Source organism: Drosophila yakuba, chromosome X (assembly GCF_016746365.2).
Source record: "Drosophila yakuba strain Tai18E2 chromosome X, Prin_Dyak_Tai18E2_2.1, whole genome shotgun sequence".
Classification (NCBI taxonomy): Eukaryota; Metazoa; Arthropoda; class Insecta; order Diptera; family Drosophilidae; genus Drosophila; species Drosophila yakuba.
The window spans coordinates 7,895,747-7,911,142 of record NC_052526.2 but is presented as its reverse complement, the minus strand read 5'-3'; the positions used below and the strand labels follow the sequence as shown (position 1 = coordinate 7,911,142).

Genomic DNA, 15,396 nt, shown 5'->3' with positions numbered 1-15,396 from the left:
GCGGGATGAGCTGCGAATCCAGTGCCAAGTCCATTCAATCTTCATTCCCAATGCCGCTGCTTTTATGGAGCTTCACGTGGCAGAGAGAGAGAGTGTGTGGTAAATGTGTAAACTTTGATGCAGGCGACGCACATAAAATTAAGAAAGGAACTGGGCGAAATGGGATTGGGAATGGGATAGCGAATGGCAAATGGGAATGGGATTTGGAGTGGGTTTGGGTTTGGGTTTGGGTGGATTGCAGCCAAGGTTATGCCTTATGCCCAGAGATGGCGCCGTGACTCACGCTGCCCATCGATCCGCCGCCCAATCAGGCCACAAAAAAAAAAATACAAAAAATCACAAAAAGAAACATATATCCCGCCCGCATTCACATTCGCATTCGTATTCGCATTGGTTCATCCATTCATTCATTCAGCCATTTGCACACTCAATTCATTCACACGCCCGAGGAGCTGGAGGTCCTGCCATTCATTACGTGGGCATGGCTGAATCGTAAATACAAAACGGACCAAGGACAGCGAAGGGAAACAGGACGATGGAGGTTGAGCTAAAGGAGCGGCTAAAAGGACCAACCCGAATCCCGGGCCCGCATTGGATTAGTAGCGAAATGAATAGCTGCAGTTATCCTGCCACAGAACTCTGCCCGATTCACTTGACACTCAACGAAAATATGAATTTCCCCCAGGAAATATTCCACTTAAATGTACTCAAGGCGCAGTGCGAAAATATCTGTAAGTATGTATGCACATAATAAATGAAACTGTAACTTTTGTGATTTGTATATCTTCGGCATTTGTCGATTTTCTAGCAGTGTACTGTGCATTTTACGAGCATATGTGCACCTGGTTGTGGGTGAGAGAAAGCGAAGTCGAGTCTTACAGGACTCATGAACATGAACATGCAGTTGGCGGCGGGTAATGGCCGTGCCAGAGATGGAGAAGTTTTATGAATGCTCACCGATTTGCCGCCAACAAATCTACGACCATCACTACGTCTTTTCACCAATTTGGGGCGTTTTTCCACTTTTCCCATTTTTCCAGAAACCATTTTAAATTGAAAGCAGCGCAGCAAAAAGGCACCACAAAAGACTGACTAGTCGGCAGCTGGGAAATCGAGGCTCGAATGTGTTTGTGTCAGCGCTGCGCCTCAGCCTCAGCCTCATAATGTCTCATCTTTTGGCCATCACACACACACACACACACACACACACACACACACACGGTGCCTTTGGTCTTTGGCCCTTTGGGGCCATTGAAATGGGCTATGACACCTCTAAACTATTTGAAATTGCTTCAATGGACCTCGTTTTCTGTCTCTCTCCGAACACGATGTAATTTCGTAGCAATACACCAGCTAGATGATAACCTTTTGTGGTTCATTTACACTTTTAAAGCATTAGATATTGAGCATGTTAAAGAAAACAGCTTAATGGCTGCGTAAAATACTTAGTTATCTATTTAAATTCAATATATTAATTCCTTTAAATAGCTCCCCTTTGAAATAATCGTCCAACGCCTCTTTAAGTTATTAGCAAGCTTAAGTTAAAAGCCACTCGGAGTGTATATCCTACATTTATTATTTATTTTATTAAATATTGAAAAAAATATATATCATCTCACACATAGAGAGCGGCAAACGGGAAAACAAAGAAAGCGACCTAAAAGGAGCTGTCAAGCGAGCAATTGAGACACATTCCCCCGGAATTCCAAGTTGAAGATGAAGATGAAGATGGAGTTAAGTGGAGTTGACTTGACTGCTCCTACTGCTCCTACTCCACTCCTACTGCTCCTGCTCCATGGGATACATGGTGACTGCTGGCCAACTCAACTGTGTCGGACTGGTGACTGCAACAATTGTTTTCAATTTGATTTGCAGCAAGTAGAGCGAGCTGCGAGTCAGCCAAGTGTGTGCCAGTTCCCCTCCTGCCAGTCTCCATCTCCATCCCAATCCCAATCTCCATCTCCATCCGCTGTATGCCGAAATGTCCTCTAATGTTCGGGCTTTCAGTTTGAGGCGCCTTCATCATCATCAACATCCTCATCCTCATCACCATCGCCATCGTCATCGTCATCGTGATCATCATCGTGGCTGTCGGCTGGTGTTTCAGTTGCCAAAATGTCGTTGGCCAAAGTTGATGGTTCGGTTTCGGTTTCGACTTGCTTTACAGCCTGCAGCAAAAGGGGCAAATGCACAGTAGAAAATTGAATCAAATATCACATCACAAGTTCCATAAGATCAAAGCAAGTAATTGTTGAAGGTTACTAACATTTAAAATTATTATGAAAAAAGTTATGAAACTGTTGCTAGAAAAATGTCTAAAATTTAAAGTTAGTTTTAAAGTATTCATATAAGCAATTCCTTTAAACATATTTATGCGTTAGCTATTCCCAGTTAAATAATTTTCTTTGTGTGTACTCATATGACGAGGGCACCGAATCCTCGAGGAAAGCTAAACCCCGATGGCACTTACGTTAGGAACCAGCTCGGTGGCAGCGTCACTTGCGTCCACATCCACATCCACATCTACGTCCTCATCCGCATCCGCATCCACTTCCACAGGCAGCTCGTTACGCTCCGGGTCGCTTATTGAATTTCGCTTAGTCCCCGTACCCGTACCCGTACCCATACCCGTACCCATACCCGTAACCGTGGCTATTCCGGAGTCCACAACCCTCTCCACGCCGGGCACTTCTAAGCTGCGCGGCAACAGCGGCTGCTCTGCGGATAATGTCTCTGCGTTTTGGATAAATTCATTAGCGGTTTCGCATGTGAATGGACATGGGATGGGGTGAACTCACGCCTGTCCACGTGGTAGCCACGATGATCGGCGGTGTAGAACACCGTGGAGTACTTGTCATTGGGCAGTGGCACCGAGTAGTAACCCTTCTTGGCCAGAACGACATCCTTGCCCACGGGCAGCCAGTAGGCGCGCTCATATCGTGTGTTGCCATTATCCAGCTGATATCTGCGCGGCATGTATATACTTTAAATAACTTGTATTATATTTTATATTCTATTCTAACTCACCTGAACTCGTACTGCCCATCCAGTGATCTCTGATCGAAGCTATCGATGAGACGCGGACTAGTCTCACTGGTGTGAGTGGGTGGCTGCACCACAACTACTTGTTGTGGCTGTGGTTGTGGTTGAGGTGGTGCCACCAGTGGCGGCCAGTGGTGCACATGCTGGTGGCGATCCGGACTGGCGGTGGTTCTGCTGGTGGTGGTGCTCCTGGGCGTGGTGGTGCGCCTGGGTCTGCGAGTCCAACGTGCATCCACGGGCTGCAGGAGCAGCAGGATGGCCAGGCTAACCATTAGGGAACTGGCATAGAACTGCTTCAAATGTGGGCACATGTTGCACGCAGAATTCGATAATTGATTGTGTGGCATTGGGCCGATTCGCTGGCTTTTATATACCCAAACATTCAGCGAAAAAGAAGCAGACCACTCGAGTGAAGTCTTTCGGCACTAAAGATGAAAAATGTCCGTGCGAAAAGCAGGAACAAGAAAGTGGCAAGACAAATGAAGAAAGGCCAACACAACAGGCTGGTTCTGAAGTATAATAAACCCCTCTGTTGGCCAAAACGTCAATGCCAATGATGATTTGGCTTTGGTGGCCAACTCCCACACTTCTTTATGTTCCTTCCTTATCAGACTGCTCTTCACCATCTCGCAATCAGAGCTGCCTGATTTGGCTGCTTTTCATATAAATATTAAGTGTTTATTAATATCAATCAATATATATTAGTATAGGCCATTTTCTACCATTTACTGTGTATTAAATATTTAAGTTACCATTTGCTTTTCAGTTAAAACTAGCTAAATTCTAGCTTAATTGAGAAAATTCATACCTATTCTAAAATATGGCCACAACACACAAAGGCAGTACAGAAAATACAGAAAATTCATTCATAATAATTACACTGGCATTTGTTCTGGCTCTGTGGTTAACCCTTTAAAGGCGGCTCCTTATTCCCCTCGAGAAACAGCCATCTCTGACCACCAATCTCTGACTCCATTCCCCCCACCTCAGAACGAGTCTTTTGTCGGGTTTTTCGGTTATTTGTGAGGCGTCATCACGCTGGCTTTTGTGATTTTGACAGCGTTTTTGGGCCGACGCGTCAGATCCTTTGGCCTGTTTACTCCGTTTACTCCGCTCACTTTGTTTTTGTGTTTGTTTGTTTGATTATTTGTTTGTTGCGCCGACCGAGTCCCCGAGTCCATATGGTGTGTCAGGCCCAGATGCAGGACGACTCATACCGATCCCGATTCCAATTCCGATTCCGATTCCGAGGCTGATTCCGATCCCCAACTGACTGCCATCGACATGGTTCATTGACCAGTCGCGTCATCGTCCCACATTGCTATCAGATTCAGGGGGCTTTTCTCCTTTTGGCCATCGATTTGGCTGCCCAGTGTGGGCGTCTCCAGCTGCCCCTAATTGCTTAACCCATGGGGACACGAGTGTGTGATAAATGCCAGACATCGGATTCCTGACTTCAGACTTCAGCTGGTATCCATCGCATCCGCTGGGTTGGATATTTATGTCTTACTCGGCTTTTGTTTGTGATGACATTAATTTGACAGGGCAAGCTTGTTTAATAGTGCCTAGTATGTGCTAAGCTTTCCATATATTCTATTTATTTATTATGAAAAGTAACAAACAATACAAAAATCAAATAATATATACAATCGCGCCGATTTTGTTTGCTTGAAGTGATTAATGTTGAGCGAAGTGACACTCTTAATTGATTAATGAAACAAAATGAATATGTTGCTCAATTTTGGCATAATTAATGATCAATCTTATAATGCAAATACCTGCGATACACAAACCTTTGATCGATCGTTGGCACTTCATATATGGGATTAAGTAAGATTTCTGTGTGGAGTGCGCGAGGTGCAAAAAGCACAGCAGACACTCAAGGGTTAACACCATCATCAATTTGGCTGATTAAACTCTCGAGAGTCCGTCAAACTGCGTGCGTAATTAATAAATGTAAGAATTTACGAGGAAACACTTCCCTCACTTTTCGTTTTTTTTTTGTTTTACTTTTTTTTTTACTCATTTCTGACATCGCAGACTATCAAGGTATTAAGGTGTCGACTAACGGACGCCGATGCCGATGACGATCTTATCGCAATTCGTTTGAGTTTTAATGGCAGGGACTTAAGATATTTCGCATGTAAATGCCGAAAGGCATCGTAAAAAGGAGTTTCGAATGTGCAGTTGAATTTGGGAGCGATGCGCACAACAAACTAATAAATATCTTCGGCCAGTATATGCTCGTAAGTATAAAATATTGTTTAGAGCCAAACCGAAAAATGGCAAACTCAGCTCCATGTCGCTCCATGCTCCATTCTCTATCTCCATCTCTGTCCCTTTGTCTGTTGCCCTCTCTTTCGGCATGTGTTCACGATATTTCATTTCCCATTTCCCATTTGCCATTTCCCATTTCCCAGTGGGGAAAAGCCACCCAATTGCCCCAACATTTCTTATAGCCATGGGCCACCCCAAGTAGTGTTCCACCCAACGTTGGCATTTTCAAGTGTCTAAGCCATGAATTTATATTGCTCGATTTCGATTTAAAAGTATTTCGGTTACATAATCTCGGCATTTTTATCACATTCCAGCACTGTTTGATGCTCCGGGGCAAACTTTCCCCGATTCGTCTTGCAAACTGACCTTCTAGACACCCAAAAGACACGCAAAAACTGAAACGAAATGAAATGAAGAAAATCCACCCAAAAAATCCACCCACTTTCCCACTTTCCCACTGTCCACTGTCCACTGTCCTTGTTGTGGTGTAAATTGCTCAATTATGGCCAAGTTTGTAGCTGGAGCCCATTTATCTGTGTATCTGATTGTGAGTATCGTGGTATCTGCAAAAGTTTTGGCCGACAAAGTTTCGCTTTAAGTTGATTACTTCATGATTTTCAGTTGACCAAAATGGCATTTTTCTGTGTGGCTTTCCGTGAAAAATGTTTGGAATACGGATTCGAAAATGTCTTTGCCATGATTTATTGCCACTTTGATGACCTATTTCTTAGACTTTCATTTATGGAAAATACAAATTACACAGTTCTTTGCATTACCTATATAAATATGGTGTTTAAAACTGGCTTACAAATTAACATATCCAACTGTTTGTATTTACAAACGATATAACAACATTAAGACCGCATGGCACTTAATAGTATTTATTTGTTTAGAAATTGTCTTTTTTCACTCGTGGTTGACTCATGCAAATGACAGCAAACAGAAACAGAAACAAAAACAGCAAGAGAAATAGAAATAGAAACCACAATAAAAATCACGATCAATCGCTGAAAGTTCAAAACGTGAGTTAAATGAACCTGTTTTTGTTTTTTCTTTACATTTGTGGCTTGACTATATAATACTAAAGGTCGGTATATACATATATATGTATATATATCTATTTACGCCCGTATATAGCGCTATAAAGCCACGCGCAAGATATGCAAATAGACGGGACAATATGAGCCACAATGAAATCTTGTTACTTTTTACTTTTCAAATGCAAAGAAGACACACAAAATGTTCTGTTCTCGCCGTTTGTTGATTTAGGCAAATTCGTATTTAAGCCAGAGTCAAGCAAACTTTGGGGACCCGCGGATGTGGCACCAGATTCGGTTGGGGATACGCTGTGTGCGGATGTGGACGTGGACCTGAATGCGGGCAACCCCTTCTGGCGACTTGGCCCAAACAATTTGCCCAGAATTTGCGCGTCCGTCTTGGGATAGTCGCGAAAAGAAAAACACAGGAGCAACCATCACAGCTTACACAGGCAGACCTCCCTAACAGGAACAACGCCTTCAGTGAAAACGATTTTCGCCAAAATTTCAATATTTACAATTGGTATTTTCCGTATAACTTGGCTAAAAATGGTCAGAGAGCGAAAAGAATTACAGTTTTTTACTCCTAGTTACCAATACTAACCAACCAAATCACTTTTTAACCGACTGTGTTAAAATAATTTTTGGCCATTTTTTCGCTTTTTTTGTAAGGGGTACCATCATCAACATTTGCAAAAAATTGGAACGACATAGAATTTTTTTTTGAAAACACAGTTCGATTGGAAATTTAATTACGAACTCAACGAGGTATGGCACTACATATTTGCACGATTTTTGGCAATTTTTCTCATACAAAAAGGGGATAACGTGCAATAGAACAATCCGTTTGGCGAGGTCGACCTGTACCGGTGGGCAGAGGGCTGGCGAAAGAGCAGGAGATACGGCGGGAAGTTGAGACAAAAGGCGCTTCATCAGCAACAACAATGACAGCTAACAAACAACCGTTAAGTGCCGCAACAAATCGCCAAAAATTGAAAACTGTGGGAATACCGCTCCACGTCAGGGACGCCGCAAAAGCCACGCCAAGCCCACACATAGCTACAAATCTCGTTTGCCCATGGTGGGTTGCGTACACAGCGAGAAAATGTGGGGTAGACCGAAAATGGGAGTGTTAGAAAGGCAGGTGATAGGAAAAGCTGCGACTTAGTTTACTCAAAAGTTCGAATTTGTAATAAAATCCTCTACGATGAAGTAAGTATACTATATTTATATTTATCTTTTGCTAATATCTATATATAAAATTGATGTTTTAATGGAGCTGTATTAACATTAATATTAACAAGCCCGCTCAACATTTTCTCTCTCTGTAGTAGAGAGAATAAGAGCACCGAGAAGGAGTCGAGCGAAAATAAAAGACAATAAAAACAAATAAAAAGTATTTCGAAATGCCATTTGAATTAAACTTGAAACCGAGAACTGAGAACTGAGAACCAAAAACTGAGAAACAGTGGCGAAAATAAAGCGAACAAAATGAATGAAACGCAAAAAAAAACAAAACAAAAGCGGCGCCAAAAGCAAACAAGGAAGTGATGACTGTACGGGTAAGCCCCGCGAAGATGGTTAAGCGCTTGTTATGCTTCTTATGCGCTCAAGTTCTTTATGGTGCACGGTTTCCTGTTTTTGGCTTAAAGGAATTTGGCCATAAAGTGTGCCAAAATACGGTCGAATGCTCCTAATTTCAGGCAAATAAACTTCATGCCATTTATGCGGCTTATAGCTTAATAATTTCAAATTTATGTGCGCAACTTGTGTTTTGATTCCTAGCAACTAAATAGCCATTTTGTGTGGCTCGTAGTCTTACTAGTTTAGTTCGAAATTAATCACACGCTGCAGAGATTTTCCAGACATATATTTACATTCGTGCACAAAAAAATTGAAACAGTCGATGAATTAACACTGCTACTTTCTTCAGTTAATTATAATTTCTTGGTGCGTTTGCAATTCACACGTTGAGTGGTTGCTTCCTGATTATTTCCGGTTTATTTTGCCATATTATTTTTTAGCATTTCGAAAGCAATTGACACGCGGCACTACATCGCGCACTACGATGGGCGGCGTCCTCAGAAACTCCACTGCAATAAACAGGCGTTAAATATACTACATCTGCTATATACTAGTGTAGATTCGTTACCTGGCAGTGGCTGATAGCCCTCGGAATCGGCTGTGTAGCATCGAAGCTCGTACCTCAGGCCCTGGGCATCGTGGCGGGGCTGGACATAGAAGCCCTCGACCACGCGACCATGTTGCTCCTCCGAATAGTAGCCCTTCTCCCAGCGACGAATGCCGTGCGGAATGGAGTAGCTGGGCAAATGACAAGTTCAATTAAATGCGGTTATTAACAAACAAACATTAAATATATAGTTAACGAGCGAAAGTGACTGAAGTTCGAGTTCAGTGACTGATTATGCCGAAATATGATGTAACTGTTAGTACAAATCATTACAAATTACAAATTAGTTCAAGATGAGAAGGCTGAGCCCTTTTAATGGTCATGGTAACTGCTGCAAACTCACCCAAAGACATAGCTTCCGTCCTCGTTGAGTTCGTAGAAATTGTCGCGCCAGGCATTATAGTCCTCTGGCTCCTCCTCCTCCACCTGACCACCAGCTGGCTCCTCTACGGCGCCTCCCGCTTGCGAAAGAGCTGGAGGTTGTGGAGTAGCCTCCTGTTCCGGCTCCTCCTCCTCTGCCTCCTCTTCCTCCTCCTCCTCCTCCTGCTCGTTGTCCTGTTCCGGGGATTCCACTTCCTGGCCCTGATCCGGATCGTTGGCGAACTGGGAACGAGCAGCTGCCCCCGAGCTGGGTGACGCAATGGCCGGCTGCCGCCTGGTGAATGGCGTGGTGCCCAGGGGGGCAAAGGCGGTGGCCAGTTGGTCGCCCAGAAGCTGCTTCAGTTGCTCCCGCATCTCCTCGCTGGTCTCCTGGCTCTCGCTGCTTCCGCTGCTCGACGTCGACGTCGATGCCGATGTGGTTGCCGATCCGGTGTCGAATCTCTCGAAGCTCTCGCCCCCAAAGTTGGGCAGCTGCAGATCCCGCGGTGGAACGCGAACCGGTGTCCTTTGGCCGCAGGTCAGCAGCAAGGCGGAGAGGAGCAGATGCAGCTGCAGCAGGTGATACTGATTGGATGGCATCTTGGGCGCTGACTGACTACCGTCCCCTCCGACATGGTCCACTATATATATGTGGAACACACGACTCCGATGAGCTGGCCATTCACACGGCTGGCCACAAATCAGCCACAGCATCGGCCGAGTGCATAAATCTATGGAAAACAAAAGCGATGCGCACGACAATTTGCATTTCGCACTGCGAGCTCCAGATTCAGATACACGCCCGATTATCCGCCAGATACTCGCACAAGATACTTGCCCCCTCTTAGAACGTTATGGACTCGTCGATACCAGAGATAATTGCCGCAGTTCTCCCAAAAATTTAGAAACATCAATTACAAATAAAAGTTTATCAAAGTTCGACTGAAAAAGATATAAAATGCTACTTCCTTTACTTAAACAGAAATTTAAAAGTAAAATTGAGAGAAACAAACATAACTCATCTCTTGAAATTAGATGCTAATAAAACGATATACTTGTATTTAAAAAAAGAATATAAAGTGGTAGTGATATTTCTTCCATTAATATGTGTTTCAAATATGTGTAAAGCACATGCACTTACCAAGCTTTCACAGAGCCCAACACGCCCTGCCCATTCGCCATACCCCGCACTTTATTCATTTCGGCCGTGATTGTGATACCTCCGGGCGGTCCGGTTCAACTGAATGCGAATGCCAATGCGAATACGTTTTGGGTGCTCCCCTCTAATTGGGCCATACGATTGCCTCCGGTTCCGGGCTTATCCACACAGATTCACGCAGATCCACACAGATCCACACGCAAGTGTCATCTACTTTTGGGCACAACCGTTTTTGCCGGCTAATGGCATATTTTCGGGCTAAGATTGGAGCGATTGGAGTGGCAAACGGGGAATTAAGACAACAACAGCGTTCACATTTCCACAAAATTAATTTTTATTCGATCGCTTTTGGGCTTATTTTACACACATTCAGATATACTCACAAATCCACAAATCCTCACACACTATTCTACGCTCTTATCTCTTTCGCCATATCCATTTAATCCATACATTTTGAAGCATTTTTTTTTTTAGTTATTTATTTGAATGCTCGTATGTGTATTCCTTTTTTTTTGTCGCTCGACAATTTACAATTACAATGCTTGCAGTCATTTTGATAAAAAAAAAGACAAGGTTTTAAATATTCTTTTTTTTTTTTTGCTGCGTTTCTCTGTAGTTAATTTTGATACTTTCAGTATTTATGTATATGTTTTTATATAAAAAAAAAATATACATTTAACTTAATCCTAGGCATAGCTGACTTATAGTACACATTGTATCGATTTACTTTTTTTAGCTTTTAGTTTTTTTTATACTTTAGTATAGTTACTTGATGCTGGTTTTGGTTTTCTTTAGTAAAATCGCTAAATTTCATCTTAAAGTTTAGCTAGAAAAAGTTGACTACGCTTCTCAGGGTTACAACTGATTAATAGAAAATTCATTTAACAATTATAAGTAGGTCTTGTTTAAGCCTAAAAAAACGTAAATGTTCTCCTTCGTTTTATGTACAAACAGATCCTTGGCTTTAAATACGTTTTTTTGCAAGATGATGTGTTTAGAAGTGCTAACAAAATATAATATAGAATATTTCCTAAAATTAAATGTACAATTTGTATTACTTTTCACGACTTCACATCGTTTTCAAATGTTTTTGCGTGTCTTAGAAATAAATGTGATGTTGAAAAACGTGTTGGATTTTGTTGAAAATTGAAACAAATGTTAGCAGTGTGAATTTGTATCACAAAAAACATACACAGTTGGCAACATTTTCTTAGCTGACTTTTGGTTTTTGGCATAATTTTGCATAAATTGCTGAAAGCTTTATCCTGATTTTAGGGACAAGATGATAAGGGTCAAGATGCTTAAAATACATAGTGTGCTTAATAGAAGTGTGAAACAAATTTACCAGATAGGTAAACGCAAAATACAAGTATAAATTTTCATCGAAAAAACCGAATTAAAATTGCCTGTATACATTTTGACAGAATTTGGAACTCAAGAATTTCCCATGACTGATTTGAGAGCTGAGCTCGAGTTGATGAGGGTCCGAGTCAAGTCAAAGGAACTCTTGTCAAGTCAGCTCGACCTTTAATCACTCTAATGATTTGAGCTTTCCCTAGAGCAATATAAAAATCGTGCAGCACTGCACCATCATCATCTCCATCACCATTACCATCGTCATCGTCATTATCATCATCATTATCAGACAGCGGTGGTCTTGTAATTTTCCGCTTTCCCATTTTCCCGCGTGGCTGTCGCTGCTCTTTAAATTCAATCAATCAAATGGATTTGCCACACCACCGCTACCTCATTGTCATTGCCATCTTTATTTTTTCAGAAGCCATTCAGAAGCCAGCACTTTTTTGGCCAGCTGCGACAATATTTACACCATCGCAACCACTCAGACCACCACTCCAAATTGCCGGTGGGGTTGATCCTGGCCAACTGAAAACTTCAAATCCGAATACCCAAAAACCAAAAACCCAAAAACTAACCGCATTACGGTTTCCACGCTAATTGCGAACCGTCGGATTCCATTTTCCATTTTCCAGGTGCGGAGATATCTGTGGCCACAGCTAATTTATCTAATTGAAAGGGACTTGGATGGCAGATGAACTAAAAAGATTACCCAGGTCCTTCGTTAACCCATTGAGTGCTGCACGAATGTCAACATGGGTTAGAAAAATACTTGCCCCATTCGAGGGCGGCCTTTAAGCTTTAAACGTATGTTTCACATAGTTTTAGATCGAATTTAAAATCGATTTTGCACGTTATATTATAAATTTCAAGCTAAATGACTGTTTTCAATATTTAAACCTATGAAGGAGCACTAAGGAATCATCATGGTTGAGTTTACTGACGCTAGCTGGTTAAATTTTTTAGTCATTATAAATTAACGAGTTCAAATGGAGGGCACCTGCTGCGGTTTATGAATAGAGAGGAGAAATGAATTTTATGTAACTAGCGCAGTGGACCACTCTGATTTCAATTAAAACAACTATTTGCCGGCAGTTGCAGGGGCACAACCAGAAGCAGAACCAGAAGCAGTACCATAACCAGAAGCTGTAACCAGTAGCAGAGCCCCAAATGCCCAACCCCAAGTGTAGGTGGATCCAAGAGCGAAATGGAGCCACGGGCACGTGCCCGTGATGGATGGACTCTGGTCGCGACATCGTCGTGAAATGGACCACGTCCGCAATGCATGTAAATGAAGAAGTTGCTGTCGAGTATTTTTGCAAGCTGAAAACGGGTTGAAAACGGTTGGAAAACGGGGTGGAAAACGGGTGTGCGGGAAATGTGGAAAAGTGGAAAAGTGAAAATGTGGAAAGGTGTATGTTTGCTAGAATGCTCGAATGCTAGAATGGAGTCCGATAACAATGTTCTGGAACATGTTGCTCATACGCCACGTTGTCAGCGGTCTGCTTAGTGTCTGTCCCACTTTTACTCCTACACCCACAGCCACTACCACTACCATGTATTTGTATTTGTATCTGCATTCGTATTCGCATTCGCATTCGCATCCGGATCCGCATCCGTATCCGCATCCGTATCTGTGTCCTGCGTTCGCATTGTTTTCCAGCTGAAAATGCCGCTGTCGCAGCCGTAGAATGTCCGGCAAATGTCGCCAGCAATTGCGGTCCGTCGGCTACGACAACTGGAACAGCTCGCACTCGCACTCTCTCTCCCTCTCTTTCTTTGAGTTTTCCGAGTTTTCCCCCGCCCCGCCCCGGCCTGGATCCCTTTTTGGTCCTCATATTACCCACATGGCTATTGCAAAGGGGCTGGCCAGCGAGGCCAACACATCTTCCATTTGTCTTGCCCAGTCAGCCCCAGTTGCTGTCCAGCTATTAGCCATTAGTGGGCTCATGTCGTCTTAAAGGCCCTTCAATTGCCTGTTACACCATACTGCATTTGGTGTGGAAATTTCGAATAAAAATGTTACCCAAGAGAAGGGGAATCTTTCTGTAAATCTTCCTTTCTTCAAAAGCTTCATGCATTTATATACACAGTTGCAGTTGTCGTACATGTTTGAATATTTAACAAAAGGCAATAATATAAATAAATATGTACAATTTAAGAGTTTTTCAAGACGCTTATGAGCTGATTATATTAAATAGCATAATTAAATTAAACGCAACTGTATATATGTACAAACTGCGCTCATAAGCCAGCTCCCAAAAACCATATAGTCACTTGGAAAACTTGTTTAAAAACAATAGTTACTGATAAAGTTTCAAAGTTACTGATAAGTTGTGAAAAACTTGCGAGGCTGTGAAAAACCTTGCTTTAAGAACGCAATGAGTGCAATGGTATGCGTACCGGATGTGTGTGTAACTGTGGGTGTGTGTATGGGTGTGTGTGTGGGTGTGTGTATGGGTGTGTGTGTGGGTGGGTTGATGAGTTGAAAAAACACCAGCAGCACCACCAACACCGCCTCCTTGTCTGATTGCAACGCGCCTCCGCTGTTGTGTCCTTGTTGTGTCATCAGCGACGCTGCGGCTGCGGTTAATATGTTGGCCGATGTCCAGTTGCTGTAACGCATCCTTTTTTCGCCGTTGTTGCTGCTGCTCCTCCTCCTGCTCCTCCTCCTGCTCCTGCTGCTGCTCTCTACCATTGTTGTTGTTGCTGATTGGCGGGCCATCCTTAAATGTCAATGGGACGTCATGATAATCACGTCTGGCGCTGAATTCCGTATGTCGATAAACACTTTGGACTCCTCGTTCTTCTGCTGATGCTGCTGCTGCTGCTGCTGCTTGTTGCCGCCGGGCAGGATCGTTGTCTGTCCCATGGCTGTTGCATGCCCCTTCATCGCCGGCAAACGTGCAGCAATACTCGGCGGATGCGGATGTGCATGGTGCATGCGCTGCTGCTGTTGCTGCTGTTGCTGATGATGCTGCTGTTGCTGCTGCTGATGATGTTGCTGTTGCTGCTGCTGCTGATGCTGCTGCTGCTGATGCTGGTGATGATGGTGACAGATCTCCTGCGGCTGCTTGGCCGTCGAGGTCACCAGCAGGCCGCCGTAGTGCGAGCGGCCGCTGTGTCGCTCCTCCATCTCCATGGACTCCTGGCGCAGCATCTGCGGATGTTGCTGCTGCTGCTGTTGCTGGTGCATGCTGCGCCTTGTCAGCGTTGCCACCGCCGGTGATCCCGATGGCTCATAGCCAAAGGTGGAGAAGAAGCGCGGTGGCGGAGGCGGCATCATCATGGCACCGCCCCCAGCGCCACCACTGACACCACTGCCGGCCAGCGATGAGGAGCTGGACTTTTGTCTCATTAGCGTGGCAACACCACCGCCGCCGGGAGCGACGGCAATACCAATGCCAACAGCAACACCAACACCCGGAGCCGCCGACGACGCTCCAATTCCGGGACTGTTGACAAACAGCGATTCCCTGAGGTGAGCGGCGAGAAGAGATTGGAGAGAAGAGCGTGGTAAGTGGAGAGAAGAGAGCAGAAGAGAAAGGAGAAAAAGGGGGGAGAAAGCAAAGTGAAACGTTTTAATATTTGTCAGTCACACACGATGGCAATTGGTTGCGGGCACACTGCCAGAAACCAGGTGTTAGTTACACACTTCAAACAATGCCAAACCATAGAAGTCAAAGTAATAACTTGGTTAAGTACCCGCCAAAGTAGGCAATAGTTTGCCAAACTAACTGCATTTTTGTAATAAAATATTAACTAATTACTAGTGCTTTTCTCTGAGTGTGACTTAGGAGAGACGTTGGCAATGGCCAGCACAAAGGTGATTGTGTTGCCGCGGGACACGGATTGTGGGACAATGGTGAGCGCCAATCAGCTGAATTGAATCCGTCGACTGGCTTTCACAGCCATATGCTCCAAAAAGGGGATCCCGTTGACACATCCAACACTTGGGCAGTGCTGACCAGTGA

General features: G+C 43.8%; 4 protein-coding genes across 7 annotated transcripts in view; 1 reads left to right on the top strand and 3 right to left on the bottom strand.

Moving 5' to 3' along the window:
* Nucleotides 1-291: 291 nt before the first annotated feature.
* LOC6524621 lies at nt 292-6,875 on the bottom strand. The gene is made up of 4 exons (XM_002100442.3): nt 3,028-6,875; nt 2,799-2,965; nt 2,471-2,733; nt 292-2,168 (listed from the first exon to the last, which is right to left on the bottom strand). Exons 1-4 carry the CDS (start codon nt 3,387-3,389, stop codon nt 2,004-2,006), a joined length of 957 nt encoding a protein of 318 aa, XP_002100478.2. The 5' UTR covers nt 3,390-6,875; the 3' UTR covers nt 292-2,003.
* A 367-nt stretch (nt 6,876-7,242) lies between these two features.
* LOC120322402 lies at nt 7,243-7,759 on the top strand. The gene is given in 2 exon segments (XM_039377632.1): nt 7,243-7,468; nt 7,525-7,759. Coding segments are annotated over 2 exon segments (288 nt in total). The 5' UTR covers nt 7,243-7,300; the 3' UTR covers nt 7,645-7,759.
* Nucleotides 7,760-8,209: 450 nt separating this feature from the next.
* Nucleotides 8,210-9,621, bottom strand: LOC6524620 (armadillo-like helical domain-containing protein 4). Its single transcript, XM_002100441.4, has 3 exons — nt 8,891-9,621; nt 8,509-8,678; nt 8,210-8,449 (listed from the first exon to the last, which is right to left on the bottom strand). The coding sequence occupies exons 1-3, from the start codon at nt 9,619-9,621 to the stop codon at nt 8,370-8,372; spliced, it is 981 nt and encodes a 326-aa protein (XP_002100477.2). The 3' UTR covers nt 8,210-8,369.
* Nucleotides 9,622-9,721: 100 nt separating this feature from the next.
* Nucleotides 9,722-15,396, bottom strand: part of LOC6524616 (neuropilin and tolloid-like protein 2) — a 116,184-nt gene continuing 110,509 nt past the window's right edge. For 2 of the 4 annotated variants that reach the window (XM_039377612.2, XM_039377610.2), the window contains exon 13: nt 10,377-14,898. In XM_039377612.2, the coding sequence (XP_039233546.1) occupies nt 14,157-14,898 (742 nt within the window). In that variant the 3' untranslated portion in view covers nt 10,377-14,156. Of the gene's footprint in view, nt 9,869-10,376; nt 14,899-15,396 lie in introns of those variants that run through there. The other 2 variants (XM_039377615.1, XM_039377614.2) reach the window with 2 other exon arrangements.